This window comes from Nicotiana tabacum, chromosome 6, assembly GCF_000715075.1.
Source record: "Nicotiana tabacum cultivar K326 chromosome 6, ASM71507v2, whole genome shotgun sequence".
NCBI classification, from domain to species: domain Eukaryota; kingdom Viridiplantae; phylum Streptophyta; class Magnoliopsida; order Solanales; family Solanaceae; genus Nicotiana; species Nicotiana tabacum.
In genome coordinates this window covers 119,717,351-119,735,559 of record NC_134085.1, presented here as the reverse complement: position 1 = coordinate 119,735,559, position 18,209 = coordinate 119,717,351, and the positions used below count along the sequence as shown (strand labels likewise).

At 35.4% G+C, this 18,209-nt stretch overlaps 2 protein-coding genes and 1 long non-coding RNA gene across 3 annotated transcripts; all 3 read right to left on the bottom strand.

The window, feature by feature from the left end:
- Window positions 1–5,093: 5,093 nt before the first annotated feature.
- On the bottom strand, window positions 5,094–5,687 carry LOC142182020 (uncharacterized). The gene has a single exon (XM_075255805.1). It carries the CDS (start codon window positions 5,685–5,687, stop codon window positions 5,094–5,096), a length of 594 nt encoding a protein of 197 aa, XP_075111906.1.
- A 786-nt stretch (window positions 5,688–6,473) lies between these two features.
- On the bottom strand, window positions 6,474–10,475 carry LOC142182019 (uncharacterized). Its single transcript, XM_075255804.1, has 8 exons — window positions 10,308–10,475; window positions 10,093–10,207; window positions 9,146–9,343; window positions 8,707–9,024; window positions 8,420–8,604; window positions 8,284–8,337; window positions 7,897–7,902; window positions 6,474–7,190 (listed from the first exon to the last, which is right to left on the bottom strand). Exons 1-8 carry the CDS (start codon window positions 10,473–10,475, stop codon window positions 6,474–6,476), a joined length of 1,761 nt encoding a protein of 586 aa, XP_075111905.1.
- Window positions 10,476–12,122: 1,647 nt separating this feature from the next.
- On the bottom strand, window positions 12,123–17,772 carry LOC107789027 (uncharacterized). The gene is made up of 2 exons (XR_012710676.1): window positions 17,578–17,772; window positions 12,123–13,548 (listed from the first exon to the last, which is right to left on the bottom strand). It is a non-coding gene; the product is annotated as an uncharacterized LOC107789027 (long non-coding RNA).
- Window positions 17,773–18,209: the final 437 nt, after the last annotated feature.

Genomic DNA, 18,209 nt, shown 5'->3' with positions numbered 1-18,209 from the left:
GCGTCGAATCTTGCCAAAAACACAAGGAATATATTACAATAGGCTAAGGGAATACAACCCAATCGAAAAGACTCGAAAAATATCGAAAATCACGAAATTTGCAAAACCCGAGCCCTGGGCCCACTTCTCGAAAAATTACGAAAGTCACATCACCGGATTCCTCGTCTCGCCATGAGTCCGTACATATAAAATTTACCAAAATCGGAGTTCATTTGACCCCTCAAATCACCAAATCTTATTTTCAAATCCCTAGGCCTAAATCCTCAATTTTTCTACAATTTTCATGCTCAAATCCATACATAATTGATGTACTTAACTCAAAATAGGTGGGGATAACTTACCTTCACATTGATGATAAAAATACCCTCTTGAAGCTCCCCAAAAATCGTCCATACTTTGAAGAAATGAAGAAAAGTGAGCTAACTCCGTGTATAAAAGAATCTGCCTGTGCTTCGTCGAGTTGTACCTTGCACTTGTGCTATACAAGTTGTACATCCTATTAAAATTGTTCCTTGTCGGACACCTTCTGTTTAAACACCCATAACGTCTTGTATAAATATCCAAATGACAAACGGTTTGAAGATTTAGAAACTATACTCAAAGATCTTTAATTTAATAGGTTGTACACCATATAACTCTTTATATATCCCGAGATATGAGCTTCTAAAGTGCATCGTAAATTCTGCCAAAATTGCTCCAGCAGCCCTTTTCGATCCATCGTAACTTTCCGAAATGATATCCAAATCGCGAATGGTTTAAATTTCCGAAAACTAGAACGTATGGGCTACAACTTACGTGTTTTGCACTTTTTCTGATTTCTTATAGATTACAAGATAGGAGCTTCCAAACTGGACTACTCGCACCTAAAATTTTCTGGGCACAGCAGAATTTTCTGCAATTTTTCCTAAGTCCGAAATCACTCCGAGACACCTCCGAAATACTCCCGAGCCCTCGGGGCTCCAAACCAAATATGAACACTGACTCTAAAACATCACACGAACTTACTCGAGCGATCAAATCGCCAAAATAACATCAAAATCAATGATTTGAGCCTTAAATCCAAGAATTCTTTCAAATTTCATAAACTTTCAAATTTTCCAATTTAAGGCCGAAACCCGTCAAACAACGTCCGTTTGTAACCAAACTTTACAGGAAGCGCTTAACCAACATATATGACCTGTACCAGGCGTCGAAACCAAAATACGAGCCCGATACCATTACTTTCTGATCAAATTTCATTTTCATTTTCCTTAAACATTTTCAGAAAACAATTTCACGAAAAAATTCATTTCTCGGGCCTGGGACCTCGGAATTCGATTCCGGAAACACGTTCAACTCCCATATTTTTCTATGGACCTTTCGAGACAGAAAAATCACGGGCCCGGGTCCGTTTACCAAAAATGTTGACCAAAGTCAACTTTAACAATATTAAATATCAAAACTTTTCAAATTTTTCCCATAATTCATATATTTCAACACAGAGATATTCCGGACACACTCCTAAGTATCAAATAACCTAACGAAGCTATCCAAACCATAAAATTCGCATTTCGAATCCGATATCAAAATTTCCACTTCCGGCCAAATTTTCTCAAAAACCTTCAATTTTCCATCTTTAGCCGAACGGCTCCAAAATGACCTACGGACCTCCGAATTCACTTCTGATCGCGCTCCCATATCCAGAATCACCATACGGAGCTATTCCCAGTCTCGAAATCCCAAACGGACATCAATAACACTGAAATACATTTTAAACCAAACTGATGCAATTTCTTCTAAAATGCTATCTTCCACAATAGGCGCCAAAACGCTCCCGGGTTATCCAAAACCCGATCCGGGCATACACCCAAGTTTGAAATCATCATACGAACCTACTAGAATCTTCGGATCCCAATTTCGAGGTCGTTTACTCAAAATTCCAATCCTAGTTCATTTCTTCAATTTTAAGCTTTCAAAAATGAGAATTTCCATTTAGATTTGACTCCAAACTTCCTGAATTTTAATTCTGACCATACGCACAAGTCAATATACCCGAGATGAAGCTGCTCATGGCCTCAAACTGCTGAATGACGCGCCGGAGCTCAAAACGACCGGTCGGGTCGTTACAATCTCCCCCAACTCCCCTCACTTAGCACGAAGCCATATGTCACAACATCCGATAATCCACAATATTTGACCTTCACAACTCAAATAAATCAACCAGATGTCAAGGTACGTTGAACCCCAACATGATTCATTAGGTGATCTTTTGATACATCTACATCTTCCGTCAGAACCACAACTGGTCTAGTAAATACATTATCTTTCCACTACCCCTACTTGTCATCTCCAACACAGCAAAATCAACCCCATCGCTTTCGACTATCTTCACGTTCTGCAATACTTCATAGCAACGGTCAAGAAAATCTCGCGGGTCCTCAAAAGATGCACCGCTGAAAGTGGTAGCGAAGAGCTTGGTGAGACCTATCCAGCCTCTGCAAAGTCTTCGAAGACGTAATTGATATATCATCGGTCTGTGACATTGTTTGGTTGAAAAAGCGGCACGTGACCTCGCCATTTATTAAAGGACACGAGTAGAGGTTTCAATTTATCAATGAGAGAACAAAATTGCACGGTAGAGAAGAATGGGAGTGAAACTTTTCCTAACTCTGTAGCCTCTAGGGGATAAATACAGACGTCTCCGTACCGATCCCTCAGACTCTACAAAGTTTGTCTATGAATTGTGAGACCTATGTAACCTAGAGCTCTGATACCAACTTGTCACGACCCGAATTTCCCACCCTCGGGAGTCGTGATGACACCTACTAGTGAAAGCTAAGCAAGCCAACCAACTGAACTATCTACCTTATTTCAATTTTTAATTCGATAATGGTTAAAAGCCAACAATTAGATAACAACAGAATTGAATAAGCGGAAGACTGCATTATAGAGATTTAATAATACTGCTAATACCAAACCATAACAAATCTACCCAAGACTGGTGTCACAACTTCACAGACTGTCTAGGAGTACTACAAATAAAGGTCTGAAAGAAATAAATACAATACTGTCTCTGGAAATACATGAAAGAAAGAGGAATAGTAGATAGAAGGAGACGCGCCAAGGCCTGCGGACGCCTGCAGGACTACCTCGGATCGCCTGATGAACAAGAAAATAGCAATCTCACTGTGGTCCGAAGTCTACAACACTGGGATCTGCACAAAAGAGTGCAGAGTGTAGTATCAGCACAACCGACCCCATGTGGCGGTAAGTGCCTAGCCTAACCTCAGCGAAGTAGTGACGAGTCTAGGACCAGACTACCAAATAAACCTGTGCAATATAGCGTACAAAAATAATAGGAAGCTGATAACAATGATGGCAACAATGACCAACCAGTGATGTAAATAGCAGGCCACAAGAACACCATAAATGTTTCTCAACAAATAATAGATACAAGTGCAATCAATTCATGGGGCCCACGTCTCGAATTCCGACGAAACTTACAAAATCCGATAACCCATTCAACCACGAGTTCACCCATACAAATTTTATCAAATTCCGATAACAACTCAACCTCCAAATCTAAAATTTTCATTTTTGGAAGATTTTGCAAAAATCTTGATTTCTTCCATTTAAATCCGAATTAAACGATGAAAATAACCATGGATTTATGTAATATAAACACTTTCGAGTATAGGACACTTACTTGAGTTGAAATCGTGAAGAACACCTCAAAAATCGCCCAAAATCCGAGTTTGAAACTCAAAAAAATGAAAAAAAACGTGTTGTTCGTCCTTTAACTGCCCAAAATTTTTGGGGGCACTATTCATGTGTTTTTACTATTCACGGGGTACTGTACACTGGGTACTGTTCATTGGTACTGTTCACGGGGTACTATTTCTGCAAATTTTTTGCTATTTTTCCAAGTCCGAAATCACTCCGAGACACCTCCGAAATACTCCCGAGCCCTCGGGGCTCCTAACCAAACACATGCACTACCCCAACATCCTACAAACTTAACCGTGCGATCAAATCGCCAAACTAACATCATATACCATGAATTAAGCTTTAAAATTCAAGAATTCTTTCAAATTTCATAAAACATCAAATTTTCCATTTTGAGTCCTAAACAAGTCAAACGACGTCCGTTTTCAACCAAACTTTACAGAAAGTGCTTAAACCATATATAAGACCTGTATTGGACACCGGAACCAAAATACGGTTCCGATACCATCACTTTCTAATCAAATTTCATTTTCATTTTCCTTAAATATTTTCAGAAAACAATTTTACTCAAAAATTCATTTCTCGGGCCTGAGACCTCGGAATTCGATTCCGGGCATACGCCCAAGTCCCTATTTTCCTACAGACCTCCTGGGACCGTCAAATCTTGGATCCGAGTTCGTTTGCTCAAAATATTGACCGAAGTCAACTCAGTTGAGTTTTAAAGCTCTAATTCATAATTTAATCCATTTTTCATACAAAAACCTTCCAGAAAATTATACGGACTGCGCACGTAAGTTCAGAAATTATTGATAGCTCTTTTTAAGTTCTTAAAACACTAAGAAAATGTTGAAATAACAAGATATAAGCAACTGGGGAAATAAGTAGATAATCAATTATATTTGATCAAATAAGATCTTATAAGAATTAATATTAAACTATGATGGTGAACTATTACTGACCTTGTTTTGCAGGTTGAGGTAAGCAAAAGGTCCAGTGACAACCTTATCGCCTAACCGGGGAAAAAAGCAGATATGAGTACCGATAAGCATTTAAAAAGTAAAATAAAGTGTACGTGAGTAGAAAGACAGAATAAAACAAAAAAATTATTCTATTTTAGGATAACAAGAAGACTTACAAGGACGCTCTTTGGATAATTTCATCGTAAAAAATATTATATGTAAAAGGATCATCACGGTTGGCTAGTGTGGACGACCGGACCAGCACTTTGACGCAATTTGAACTCTTTGCTCTCGATAAGGCGACATAAAGTTGACCGTGGGAAAAACAGGTTCTTGCAAATATATTCCAACGAAATCCAGAGTCTGACCTTGCGCCTTATTTATAGTCATAGCGTAGCATAATCTTACTGGGAACTGTGTTCTTTTAAATTAAACTGGTAATCTTTCATCTTGAGACGATAATAATGGTATTCTTGGGATAAATACGTGTTTATTTTTAAAATCACCTGTCACGATATTAGCACTAATAACATGTGTCTTAATATCGCAGCATATCAATCGTGTACCATTGCATAAACATTCATATGGATTCAAGTTACGCAACAATATAATGGGACAGTTCTCCTTTAAAGTTAATTTATAAGGAGGTAAACCAGCAGGATTCAAAGTGTGTAATAGGTCTTCAAATTGACTTTGATCATTAGGTTCAACTGTTTCGTCAATAGCAACAAATGTAGTTGGTTTTTCTGGAAATTTTGCTATTAGAATATCATTGATTTCATTCACAAAATCATTCTTTGTCGTTAGGATAACGTGAGAATCTGTCGAACAAGAATTAGAGGAGCATGCTTGTGCATTTGAGAATGTCATAGCGAATAAGTGATCTAGAGATTCTTTTTTAGTTGTAAAAGGAATAACTAAAGAATCTGGAAGTTCAATTTTGTTATTAGAGTTTACCCTTTCTTGCCTATTTTCAATTCTCATCAAGTAATCACAAAAAACAGGATCTGTTTTTGTCCTCATGTTCTCAGATAGTTGCAATTTTTCAAGTTCGTCCCAAATGGTAGAATATAGTAAACATTCATTAATAAAATCTTCTTTTTTCCCGTTTCAAACAACTGGAAGAGTTTGTCTAAAGTCACCTCCAAAAATGACGACTTTTCCCCCAAATAGCATATTTGTATTCATAAGATCTTTTAAGAGCAAGTCAAATACATCAAGCATTCTTTTTTTAGCCATAGACACTTCATCCCATACAATTAATTTTGCATCACGAATCAGACATGTAGTTGAGCTTTGTTTGCTAATATTACAGCTGAAATTTTCATCAATGTATATAGGTATTTTAAAATGTGAATGTGCAGTTCACCCACCTGGAAGAATTGAAGCAGCAACACCAGAAGTAGCAGTTGCTAGAGCTATATATCCTTTACTACGTACGGTCGCTAATAAGGCACGATATAAGAAAGTTTTTCCAGTTCCTCATGGACCATCAATAAAAAAAGCTCCTGGTTTCTTGGAAAATATTCGGTCAATAATCACATTGTATGCTTGCAATTATTTTGCGTTCAATTTTTTGTGTAACAGTATATCCTCTTCACTAACCGTGATGGTTCTTTCAAAGAATACCTCCTTTGCTTCTTTTTCCAATATAGATGCTCGAACTGTTTCTGGGATAAGCTCGTATTCGTTTACATTATGACCCATAGAGTGTAAAATATCATTAATATGATTTAAAACTTGATATTGAATATCTTTCGTTCCAACATTATGTAACACTCTGAAATCTTCAGACATTGATTCTTCAAATTATTTCCATATTTCTTTTGGATTGACTGGATTACAATACACTAATAATGTAGCAAATAAATGTCTTAAACTATATGGCATTTGGTAACCTGCTGCCTCTGACATGCAATCAATTAAACTATTATCACAGTGTAATAGTCCTTTTTTTTTTGCGGATTCTCTAAAAGTATTATAATGTTCCCCATTTATAGTTCGAAGATCTTTATATGATTTCGGTCCCCTCACATTTAGCAATATTAGTCTCAGATAATATCGTTCTCCTTCAGTTGGGTGACACGTTACGATACGGCCAACGGTGCAACGTTGTTGTCGCCATGTCCATGTTTTGTCTGTAGTTGACCATACAAAATATTCAGGAAATTCTTTGTATAATAAGTTAAGCTTTATGGAATCTTTGTTAGTTCTGTTCATCTGGAAAAATTCTGTCAGCATTGTTTTATTAATCATAGGATAATTAATGATTGTGTTTGTATCTGTATTGCCTTTAAAAGAAACAAATTGTTTCCCTTTAAGATGCAACTGAAGGTGATAAACGCTTGGATACATCTCACTAATAGAGAAACTAAATAAATGCCATGTAGCTTTAGGTGGTGATACCCATCTAGCAGATTGATACTCTTTTATTTCATCTATTTCTTTGTGTGATTCATTATCATGTACATAAAATGCAATTTTGTCATGTCCTTTATAAATATATTTGTAAAGATATTTAACAACCTTTATATCAGAGCAAACTTCAACATTCATATGACAGTTGAATTTACCAAGTAAAAAAGGATTTTATGGAACAACCCAAGAGTTATCTAAATATTGCTCTCGTACTTTCACAACCTCTCCTGTGTTTCGTCTTTTATAGATGGAATAAGAATCACTTCCTTTTGATGTATGTTCAGCAAACTTTTTTGGATAATTAAACTTGAAAAGAACATTTTTTTTCATATAGGAATTTGTTGGATTCAGATTACCGCATGGACCGTGCATCATATGTTTAAGAACAAGCGAATGTAATTTTTTTATCCAAATTAGCATCTGGTAGTAGGGCTGTTCACGGTTTGACGAAAAATCGATCCAAACCGAAAACCAAACCAAACCGATTAAGTAAACCAATATTTTTTTTTATTTGGATTGGTTTTGGTTTTAAATTTTAAAAAACGATAATATTTGGTTTTGTTTTGGTTCTATTATAAAAAACCAAAAATTAAACCGAACCAAACCGATTAATTATATAAAAAATTTAATAATTATTTATATACAATATAATATCTTTTTCTAAATAATTTTAAATATTTTATGCAATTTAATTGTTATTTTGAATTTTTGTTTATCCTACTTATATCTTAAAAGATTGCCTAAGCCCAAAACAACAGGAATCAACCAATTTTTTTCCTTAAGAGACTTTAATTCTCTAACCCTCCGCACATACCTTTGCCTAACAGAAGAGTTAAAAAAAATCCTACCATAAGAGTAAAGAAATCAAACTCAAATTGCAAGACTACAATGGCAAAAGCTTGAGAAAGCAAACTTTTAGTTGTTTTTTTGTTCATTCTTTTCATATGAAGAGGTAAATAAACTTTCAATTCCGAAAGAAATATATAAAAAAGTATAAATTTAGCAAATTATTTTCAAATTATTGTCTAGTGTTGTTTCACTATTATCGACTTATTATTAGCTTACTACGAACCGAAAAACCAAACCAAACCAATGAAAACCAAACCGATGATTTGTATTTAATTTGGTTTGGTTTTGATTTTAAAATTTTAAAAACTGATTAAATTGGTTTGGTTTTGATTTTATCAAAAATCGATCAAACCGAACCGTGAACACCCCTATCTGGTAGTTCAGCACTAATAATTCCATCGTAAGCCTCCGATGTCAATAACTTATATCCATTAGCTAATATTATAAGGAAATGAGCATTTGGTAAACCTCGTTTTTTGGAATTCAACAGTATACATATAAGCAACAACTTTTCCAAAGTTATTTCTCTTGCTTATATCAGTTTTCAGTTCTTCAACTTTAGCCCTGAATACTCGACTAATTAAATCAGGTCTATTTTGCTCCTCATCAGTTGTCCACAGATGTTCTTTTATTTCTGGCCAAGTCGGATTACAAGTCATAGTTATAAACAAATCTGGTTTCCCAAAACATTTTACTAATGCAATTGCATCCATATATCGTTATCGCATATCTCTAGGTCCACCTATAAAAGAAGCTGAAAGGAATTTTTGCTTACCAATGTTAGAAGAATCTCGTTTGCCAAGTCTTAAAATATCTAGAAGTCCTTGCAATATATCCATTCTAAATAAATCTTGATTGAACGAAGCAAAATCCAATCTTTGGGTTTCAATTTTTATGTATTCGTCAACTGAATATTGCTGAAATAGTCTACTAGTGTGTAGTAACTCGTCTTTATCATCATTTCTCATTTGAGGTCTATAACAATAATATTCACGAGCAAAAACTGTATCTCTTTTTTCTTTCCTTTTTCTAAAGCTTGAGCTTCTATTTGAAGATATGAATCGAGAGAGCAAAGATTTCGTATGCTTGATAACTGTTCACATTCATGAGTATAACTTCCACGAATATTTTTTGCTTTAGGAATTTTTTTAATACCACAATGCCAGAATTTTGTCCATATGGAAACAACAAAGGATATTGTAAGGCATCATAACATCCGTAATAATAGTTCACAATTTGTGTTATGTTGCTATGAGTATAAATTTGAATATGTGGGGCATGAGTTATATTATTGTCATTGTCCTCAACCCATATTGCAGCAATTTCTGATGAAGTTGGCAAATTATATACTCGCTGATCTAAACCAGGATCACATTTGAGTCCAATATGGAAGTTCTGTAGCTCAGGAATATCTATCAAAGATCGGATAAAAAAGGAGTATGGGTTAACTTTCAACATGTCCATCAGTTCACTCACTATAGATTCATTGACTTTGTTAGAGCATGCCATTCTATTTGTTAACTCATTGTTGTTGTCATAAAAGTACAACGGTAGATTTTTTGGTTTTTTCCCTCCAGGATACAAATCATCTATTAGGTGATACATTCGTCCTTGAACTCTGAAAGTATAGATACCACGATTCCTTCACGCTAAGTCTGTATCATAATTTACACCAAGTGATGTAAATGCAAACGAATTATTATATGTTCTGATGTATGTTCGAAAGTGTTGGGATTTTTCGTTATTGTCGAAGTATAGATTATGAAGCTTAGCAAGCATTCGATGTGAAATTATTTTAACTGTACCAGTGCCACAACAAAATCTAGGAGATTCATATTCAAATCTTTTTGTAGAGCAGAATTTAGAGTTTTGAGTCTTTTTTAACGGTACGTAGTCTGACCGTAACTTAATATTCATAGTAGTTTTGTTATTTTGACTACGACCTGCATGTTCTAGAGTTTGTAAGGAGTGAAACAGTAAGCACAAAATGATATTATTCAAAGAAGACACAAATACAAACCTTTAGTTATCACTATCTCAGCTGTATCATTTTGTTCATTAGGTGCAACCGATGTTGAACGTACCACATAAGTAATTTTTTAATTAACATTAATATGTCTTGTATATTAGTGTAGACTTATGCCAAATTTCAGCAACTTGCCTTTCTCATAAGTGCAAAGAGGATTTCGTTTGTCGAAAGCAGGAAATGATTGAAGCAATATAACTTTACTCTCTACATAGTAAGCATAAGCGCAACAGATGTTTATAGTATTGAACTTAGACAGATATTCATGCAGACAAAGAAATTATATTTGTGGTAATAGTGAAACAGTTACTCATGTTGTATACAGTACGATATAGAATTAATATACTAACCTGTTTGGAAGTATAGCAGGAGTCCATTATATTAGGAATATACTGTAAATGTCCTGATGATGTTATATCAGTAGAGATGGTAGAAGTCATTCTGTCAAAGCGTCTACGTTGTAACACTTGACTTGTGAGCACTTCATGTAGTGCTAGTGCACTCTTTTTATTGGCCATCTTAACTTTATATTGTTCGCGTCGTCTAACATTCCTATCAAGACATTTCTTTTCATAGGGACGTTTGTTTGTTTGTTTGTCCAGAGTCCATAAATATTAAAATTTATTGCTCCCAAATATCTTTTGGTATAAAAGTTCTACAATTGTTAAACATTATAAAATCCATCATCAGGAAACAAATAACACTACAAGTCTACAACCATACTAAAACATAGTTGTTACAGTTGCTATTCAAATCAATTAAACTTTACCAAAATAAAAATGCAAATCAGGAGCTGAACAGTCACTTTGTGCAAAGTAAACTATAACTATTTCCATATTAAGAGCACACCAAAAATCTAAGAAGCACAAATTTTTAATCAAACAGTAGTAATTACATGAAACAACAAAAATACAAGCATGTTGACAATTAGAGCAAGAGAAGAAAACATGGCTAATACACAAAAAGCAGAAATAAGCACAATGTAATAGTGTTTATATGTTGCAGAAGTTCATATTCTATCAGCAGAAAGAACACCGCAGAAAGGACAAATCAACAACACTACAAGACATTTGCTATACTCCCTATTCATATCAACCCGCTCAACACTCAGAGCAGTGAAGAAGGAACGACCTATGGCAAATTGAAGAATAAAATAATGCTGCTTTGTTCTTTCTCTGTTACATTAAATTTTTTCCAAGCAACATTTCTGATTAAGCATTCTTCACCCATCATCTCTATCCGAACAAACAAATTAACCAAAGAAAAAGAACAAAGCAATTAAAATTAAATATTTAATTTCCTTATATTATTCTACATATTGACTATGGACTAAATGTTATTATAGTTATGTAATATGATTGTTGTTTTCTTGCATTGTAGCTTACTTCATTCAACGAAAGAGAAATTCAGCAGAACTATGAAATTGTTATAAGAATACGATATCCCAAATTCACAATACCAAGGTTATCATAGAGAGATATAATTGTCTTAAGTTTCTCAATTTATTACTATAAATTTTTAGTTTGTTTTCTAACTCATTATCACTAATCTGGTTTCCTACATATTTCATTCTCTTTGATAGACTAATAATAAATATTCTCAGAACAATTCAATTGTGTTTTCCTCCAAAAAATGACCTCACTTTAGTTAAAGTCTTTTAAGTCTTTCATCTTGGCCAATATAGTCTATTCTCTGCTTCAAACTAATTCTTCATTGCATTGACTGGCTTCTATTTATAGTTTCCTCTTACTGGTAAATCAACATATTACTAATACTTTCTATTTTTTATATTAGTATTATAACTCCAATCTCAATATTGCACTCAATTTTTCAAACTTCTCTGAACACATAAATTTAACCCCAGCCAAACTTCTCTTACCTTCTGTCAGTTTCTTCGTTTTTTCACTGGCTAAGATTTAATTTTAACATGTATGCCCTATACTAAAACGATATTATAAGCAGAGTAGTTGAAACTTTTTTTTATTGATGAGGTAAGATTTTCTTAAACATAAAACAACATTGAGCTGATATTAAGAAATTACGAGCAGAGTAGTTGATACTTTGTTACATCAGCACACAGAACTTCACTAATATGACCACATCTGAGTTTCTAAAAACTATCTATGTACCATAAAAAACATAAACCATCAAATTTACCAAAGCTATGAATCGACAAAACAGACAATTTACAATATTTGTTTTTGGTAATTAACTTTTTTCATTACCAGGGAAGTATTTATAAGTAAATCAAAACCCTTACATATGATCCTGCTTTCCTATACTTCACCCCTCCCCATTTTCTTATTATTTACACATTTCTTATCTATTGCAACAGATACCAGTCTAGGCTATGTAGGATATTCTCTGTATGCCTACTACTTGGACAATGCAACTCTTGTATTATCTTCTTGCATATTAACTCCCACCCTTTTGTCTTAGCTTGGAAAGTTCGAGCATTCCTTTCTTGCCACAAATAGTATACTGTTGCTGCTAATACCATTTTATATAGCTCAGCTGCTGCTGTTTTCCTCTTAGTCCACTTCTCAGCCCATCTTAGTTCCTCATCCCATCTATTTACTGATCTTTTAATCCCTTGTCGTGCTAACAATATGCTCCATAATGCATTTGCATATGAGCATTCAAAGAACAAATGTTATATGGTTTTATTAGCTTGCTTGTATAGAACACATTCTTGATCCACTTGTACTCCCCAACTCTGTAGTCTATCTCTCGTGTATAATTTGCCATGTGCTGCCATAGTTAGAACAAAAGTCCACCTAGGGCATCCTGTGTTGTGACAAACGACTCTTCTCCAGCTGACTTTGTCAAATCTTCCTCGCAGTCTGTGGTATATGTCTTTTATCGAACAGTTGTTCATCTTTATAATATCATCATAGCTGAATCCTGCCTCCATAAATGTCTTCTTTGCTTTAATGATCTTACTTACTATCCAGGATGTTTGTTTCAGTTGAATTTCCTATATGTGTCTCTTTGATATAGTAATTGTACATCCATTGTATCCACAACTTCTTCTTTTCTTTACAAAGATTCCAGTATTGTTTACATATGGCAGCTTTGTTCCAGATGGCTATGTTTATAATGTTAAATCCCCCAGCTGATTTGGGTAGACAGACTTTCTCTCATGCCAATAGAGCCTTCTTTGAAATACTGCCTTCTCCTGTCCACAAGAAACTTCTACAGATTTCTTCAATTAGCTTTGTGATTTTTTTAGGGAGCACAAAGATTTGTGTCCAGTAGGTTTGGATAGAGAATAGAATACTCTTTATCAGTTGAATCCTTCCAGCATAGGATAGAAATTTGGCAGTCCATGAAGTGATTCTGCCCACTGTTTTATCAATTAGAGGTTGGCATTGTACTATGGATATTCTTTTTGAATTTAGTGGGGCACCTAGGTATCTTACTGGCAGTTCCCCTCTCTGAATTCCTAGGAATTTTAGGATTTCCTCCTGTGCATCTTGTGAGACCCCTCCAAAGAATATAGAACTCTTGTTTTTGTTAATCACCAGACCTGCAGCTTTTGAGAACTCCATAAAATAATGGAACAGTAGTTTAATTGACCCTATATCACCCCTGCAAAACAATAAAAGATCATCAGCAAAACCAAGTTGCAAAATTTGCATCTTTGCACACTTGGGATGATAGTTGAAGTCTGGGTTTTGATTTAGTGTCTTTAATCTCCTTGTTAAATATTCCATTGCCAGCACAAACAGGAATGGAGACATTGGGTCCCCTTTCCTCAACCCCTTCTTGGCTTCAAAAGGCTTTGTCAGAGCTCCATTAATCATAACTGTATATATAACAGTTTCCATACAAGCCATGATCCATCTCACAAATTGGTCTGGAAAGGCCAAAGCATTCAGCACCTGTTCCATGAAAGGCCATTCAATTGAGTCATCATACATCTAGGTGATACCCCTTTCCTTCCATATCCTTTCACTAGTTCATGGCTCAGGATAATGTTATCAGTAATTACTCTACCAAGCACAAATGCAGAATGTGTGTTGTCAATTAGTGTATCCATAACTCCTTGCAACCTCTTAGTTAATACCTTGGAAATCACTTTGTATAATACAGTGCAACATGAGATAGGTCTGTATTCTTTAACATTAGCAGGGTTCCTGACTTTAGGGACTAAAGTAATTGCTGTATAATTGGCAGGTCTGTACATATGAGCTATTTCAAAGAATTCCATTACAGCCTGTGTTATATCCTCTCCTACAATTTGCCAAGCTTTCTTAAAGAACATAGCATTAAACCCATCATAGCCTGGGGCTTTTAGGTCACTAATATCCTTAAGTGTTGCCCATACTTTTTCCTTGGTTACTGACTTGATAAGCTAAAGCTGTTGATCCCTATTTAATTTTGCACCCAGTTTCATGACATTTGGGTTGATAGCTGGAATACTTTCAGCTCTTGACCCCAGTAACTTCTTGTAGTACCATAATATTTCTGTTTCTATATCATCCTCCATTACAAGCTGAGTTCCCACATCATTTGTTAGACTCTGGATTCCATTACAATGGCTCTTATTCTTCATTTGTGCAAAGAAATAGGCTGAGTTTGAATCTCCCAGCTTCAACCATTGTACTCTAGATCTTTGTTTGTATATACTCTCTTCAATCTTTCCCCATTTTTCTAGTTCACACTTCAATGCTTTCTCTTTCTCAATCAGCTCTTTATTCTGTAGTCTAAAGCTCATTTTCTCTAGCACCGACTGTAGCTCCTTCCTAATCTCCTTTCTCCTTTCATCAACCCCTTTATAGTGCTGTATGTTTATTCTTTTGATTGCCTCATATGTACTTTTAAGATTGTTCCATACTACCTGCATTATCCCTTTTGTACTCCTTTATTTCCAAGCTATCTCAATTTGTTGCATGAATTGTGGGTGATCGGCAATGCAATTGAAAAATCTGAATGGCCTGCTCTTCTTTCCTTGTGCCTGAGTGATCACTAACTTTAGTGGTGAATGGTCAGATACTAGTGGCTCTAGGACCTGCACTTTCACATTTGGCATTGTCATCATCCAGTTGGCATTCACAAGCCCCCTGTCTATCCTACTATAAGTATGATGGTTAGTCCATGTGTAACTCCTTCCCACATATTGTAATTCATTCATCCCTGTGTCACTCATATACTCCTTGAAGTCTTTTGTTTCCATCTCTTGTACCTTAGATCCATATTGTCTATCTTGTGGATGTAAAACAACATTATAATCCCCCATAGCTAGCCAAGGACCTTGCTGAATACTATGAATCTGTCTCATCTTGCTCCATAGCTTCAATCTGTCTTTAATAGTATGTAGGCCATATATTGCTGAAAAGCTAAATGTGACTGCTTTTGAAATAAGTCTGATTTGACCATGTATCAATTGTTCATCTACTTCCACTGGTTCAAAGGTATATATCCTAGGGTCCCAAATTATCCATATTCTACTCTTATGACTTGCACTAGTGTTGGATGCCCATTTCCATCCAGGTGCAATCTTTTTGATCACCTCATTTGTTTTGTGCTCTTTTACTCTATGCTCCACTAATGCTATGACTGCTTTATTATTCCTTTTTATAAACTCCTTTACCTCTTTTTGCTTATATGTTTTATTCAACCCCCTAACATTCCATGTTATCACACTCATACAAGTATAAAGTAGGGATGGTGATACAGTTCCTGCACCTCTGGGCTCCTTATCTGCATTTTGCTTGTACCTGGCTCATCATGTGTTTGGTCCTTTGCCAAGCTTTGTAATCCATTGCTCCCAGCTAATTTCTGCTCCTCAAGCTGTTTAGCCTTAGCTCCCCTAGCTGTTGATTTTCCAAGGACTATTATCCACCCCTCATCCTTTTTTTGTGCATCTTTGTCTTTTGATTCTGGCTCTGACTGTTGAGTAGGCTCAGTTATTTCTGTTGTTCATTCACCTTCTTTTCATTTCAACTATCTCTATCTATTTTGAGCCAAACTTGCTTGTCGTTGATCACCTTCCGCTGTTGAATCATCCGTTGTGATTGTGCTGTTTTAATCTCAGCACAATCATGTCCTATTTTCAAACACTTTGTGCAGTATTTTGGCTCCCAATCATAAGTAACTTCCTGTAGGATTAACCTCCCCTTAGGGTCTTGTAGCTTCACAGACCTAGGTAGAGGTTTAGTGATATTCATTTCAATTAGCATTCTTGTATAAGAAATCCTAATTGAGCCAGTAGTGCATTCATCAGCATACACCGGATTCCCCAATGTACTACCTATCTTTCTTAATGCTTTCATACTCCAACAATTGATAGGTAGGTTAGGGAATCTCACCCATAAGGGAATAGTTTTCAGAACTTCATTTTGTACATTGAACTCTTCTGACCATGCTTTCATGATTATAGGCCTGTTGTTGACTGTGTGAGGTCCAAAATATAACACCTGGTTTTTTTCCTCCAAATTGCTAAATCTTATCACAAAATAACCTTCATTATGGTAATAGATCTGTGGCTTAACTGAAAACTTATCCACTGAGCTCAGGAATCTATCCATTGCTCCAATAGTAGGCGTTTCCCCAATTACATACATGACAATAACAGATCTCAATTTCTCAGTTTCTTGTTCAACATCTTCAATTTCTAATTTCGCTATTTTCTCGCCGTTTTGGACTATCGGAGCTATGAACTGTAAATTCATACCTTTCATGGCCAATTTGTTACCTACCACCACATTTGCCCAGGACTGATTCCTCTGTTCATTCTTTGTCTCACCATTTTCCCCACTTTTAACAGTACTTGAGCTGCATAGTACTGTTCCATTTTTGATCGGCTTCATTCCTCGTGTTTGAGCTTTCTCGCTACCAGATCCACCACCTACAGCTTGCACAGCTACAGGTGTAACATCAACTTCCTTCGATTTGCCTTTATCTATAGATGGATATGCTTCCTCCTTGATCAGCTCACTCTGTATGCTCCTAGGAGTACAATTTCCAGTTGGTTCTTCAATTCGTATCCCTTTGGTGATACAAACAATTCTAATACTGCATTTCTCGCTTCTGTTGATCGATGGTCGTTGATTGAGATCTTCATCTGGTTTTTCTTAGGTCTGCCTCTCCCTCCCATGGCTTCAAAGCGCACGTTAGCTAGGCCACGTTAACGTGCGCCGAGAGAGAATGTTAGAGAGAGAATTGACAATTTACAATATTACAACTACCAAAATGACCTTTATAAAATAACCAAAATTCCTAGCACCCATTACCCCAAAATGGATTTAGGAAACTCAAATTGGAATGAAGAAGCGAAAACCAATTTCAACAACCATTTTGATCTTCCCTTTAAAGAAATTGTCTTTTCAATTTTTTTTAATGAGAACCCAATTGAGAAAAAATCATTCTCTCTTATTTGCAAGTAATCTCAAACCCCCTAAGATCAGAACACCTGACAAAGATTCTCATGAGAACTCTTGATATTTTTCTCATTCCCTAGAATGACAGTGATAAGAAACAATACCAAAGCTCCACCCAAAAAGGGGGGGAAACACAGACGAAGAAATTGAGTACAAAATAAGACCCTTATGCAGAATTACTAACGCAAAATTATGAATGAAAGAAAGGAAAAAGTTATAGAAAATGTATACTCACCAGTTCACGGGTGTAGCAGCGAAGAACCCAGCGCCAGGTGATCTCAGCCTGAGTTTTTCCTTACTTCAATTTTTCACAAAGATAAGAACAAAGGAGTGAGAAAGTAGCACAGAGTTTCAGAGACAGTGCAAGCTAACTAAGTTGCAATAACTATCCTGTGAGATATTATTTGGTATAAGTTATCAACTTTAAGATTCTTACTTTTCCTAGGGGTCTGTTGAAATGCCAGAAAAGCATGTCATAGCCAGACAGACATGTTGATGACACAGATAGGTTAAAAAACCCAACTGCTGCTTCTAATATAAGAGAATTCCAAATATGGTAATATAAATCAAGAACAACTATACAATTTCCCAACAGTTATTTTTTTCAATTATTAATTTGATATTCCATGTCAAAAAAGATACCTATAATAATTATATTGTACACAGATCACGTTAGATACATCAAAGCTTGTACTACTCTTTATTGCAGTATTTATTTTCCAAATAAAGAATTATTATTTAAACTCAAAAGGAATGAGTAAGGTACAAAATTAAAATTTTGATTAATTCTTTGTCAATAAAAAAGAGACATACCATAACTGAATTATACACAAAAATTTAACTAAAGATACCTATTGTACACAAATA

Excerpts from the sequence above, each read along its gene's own strand:
- LOC142182020 (XM_075255805.1), bottom strand. The coding sequence starts at position 5,687 with ATGAGGACAAAAACAGATCCTGTTTTTTGTGATTACTTGATGAGAATT.
- LOC142182019 (XM_075255804.1), bottom strand. The coding sequence starts at position 10,475 with ATGGCCAATAAAAAGAGTGCACTAGCACTACATGAAGTGCTCACAAGT. Across the intron at positions 9,025-9,145 it reads TGTGAACTATTATTACGGAT|TTATCAAGCATACGAAATCT; the intron begins GTTATGATGCCT and ends GAATGTGAACAG. Across the intron at positions 8,605-8,706 it reads ACGAGATTCTTCTAACATTG|ATTTGTTTATAACTATGACT; the intron begins GTAAGCAAAAAT and ends TTGGGAAACCAG.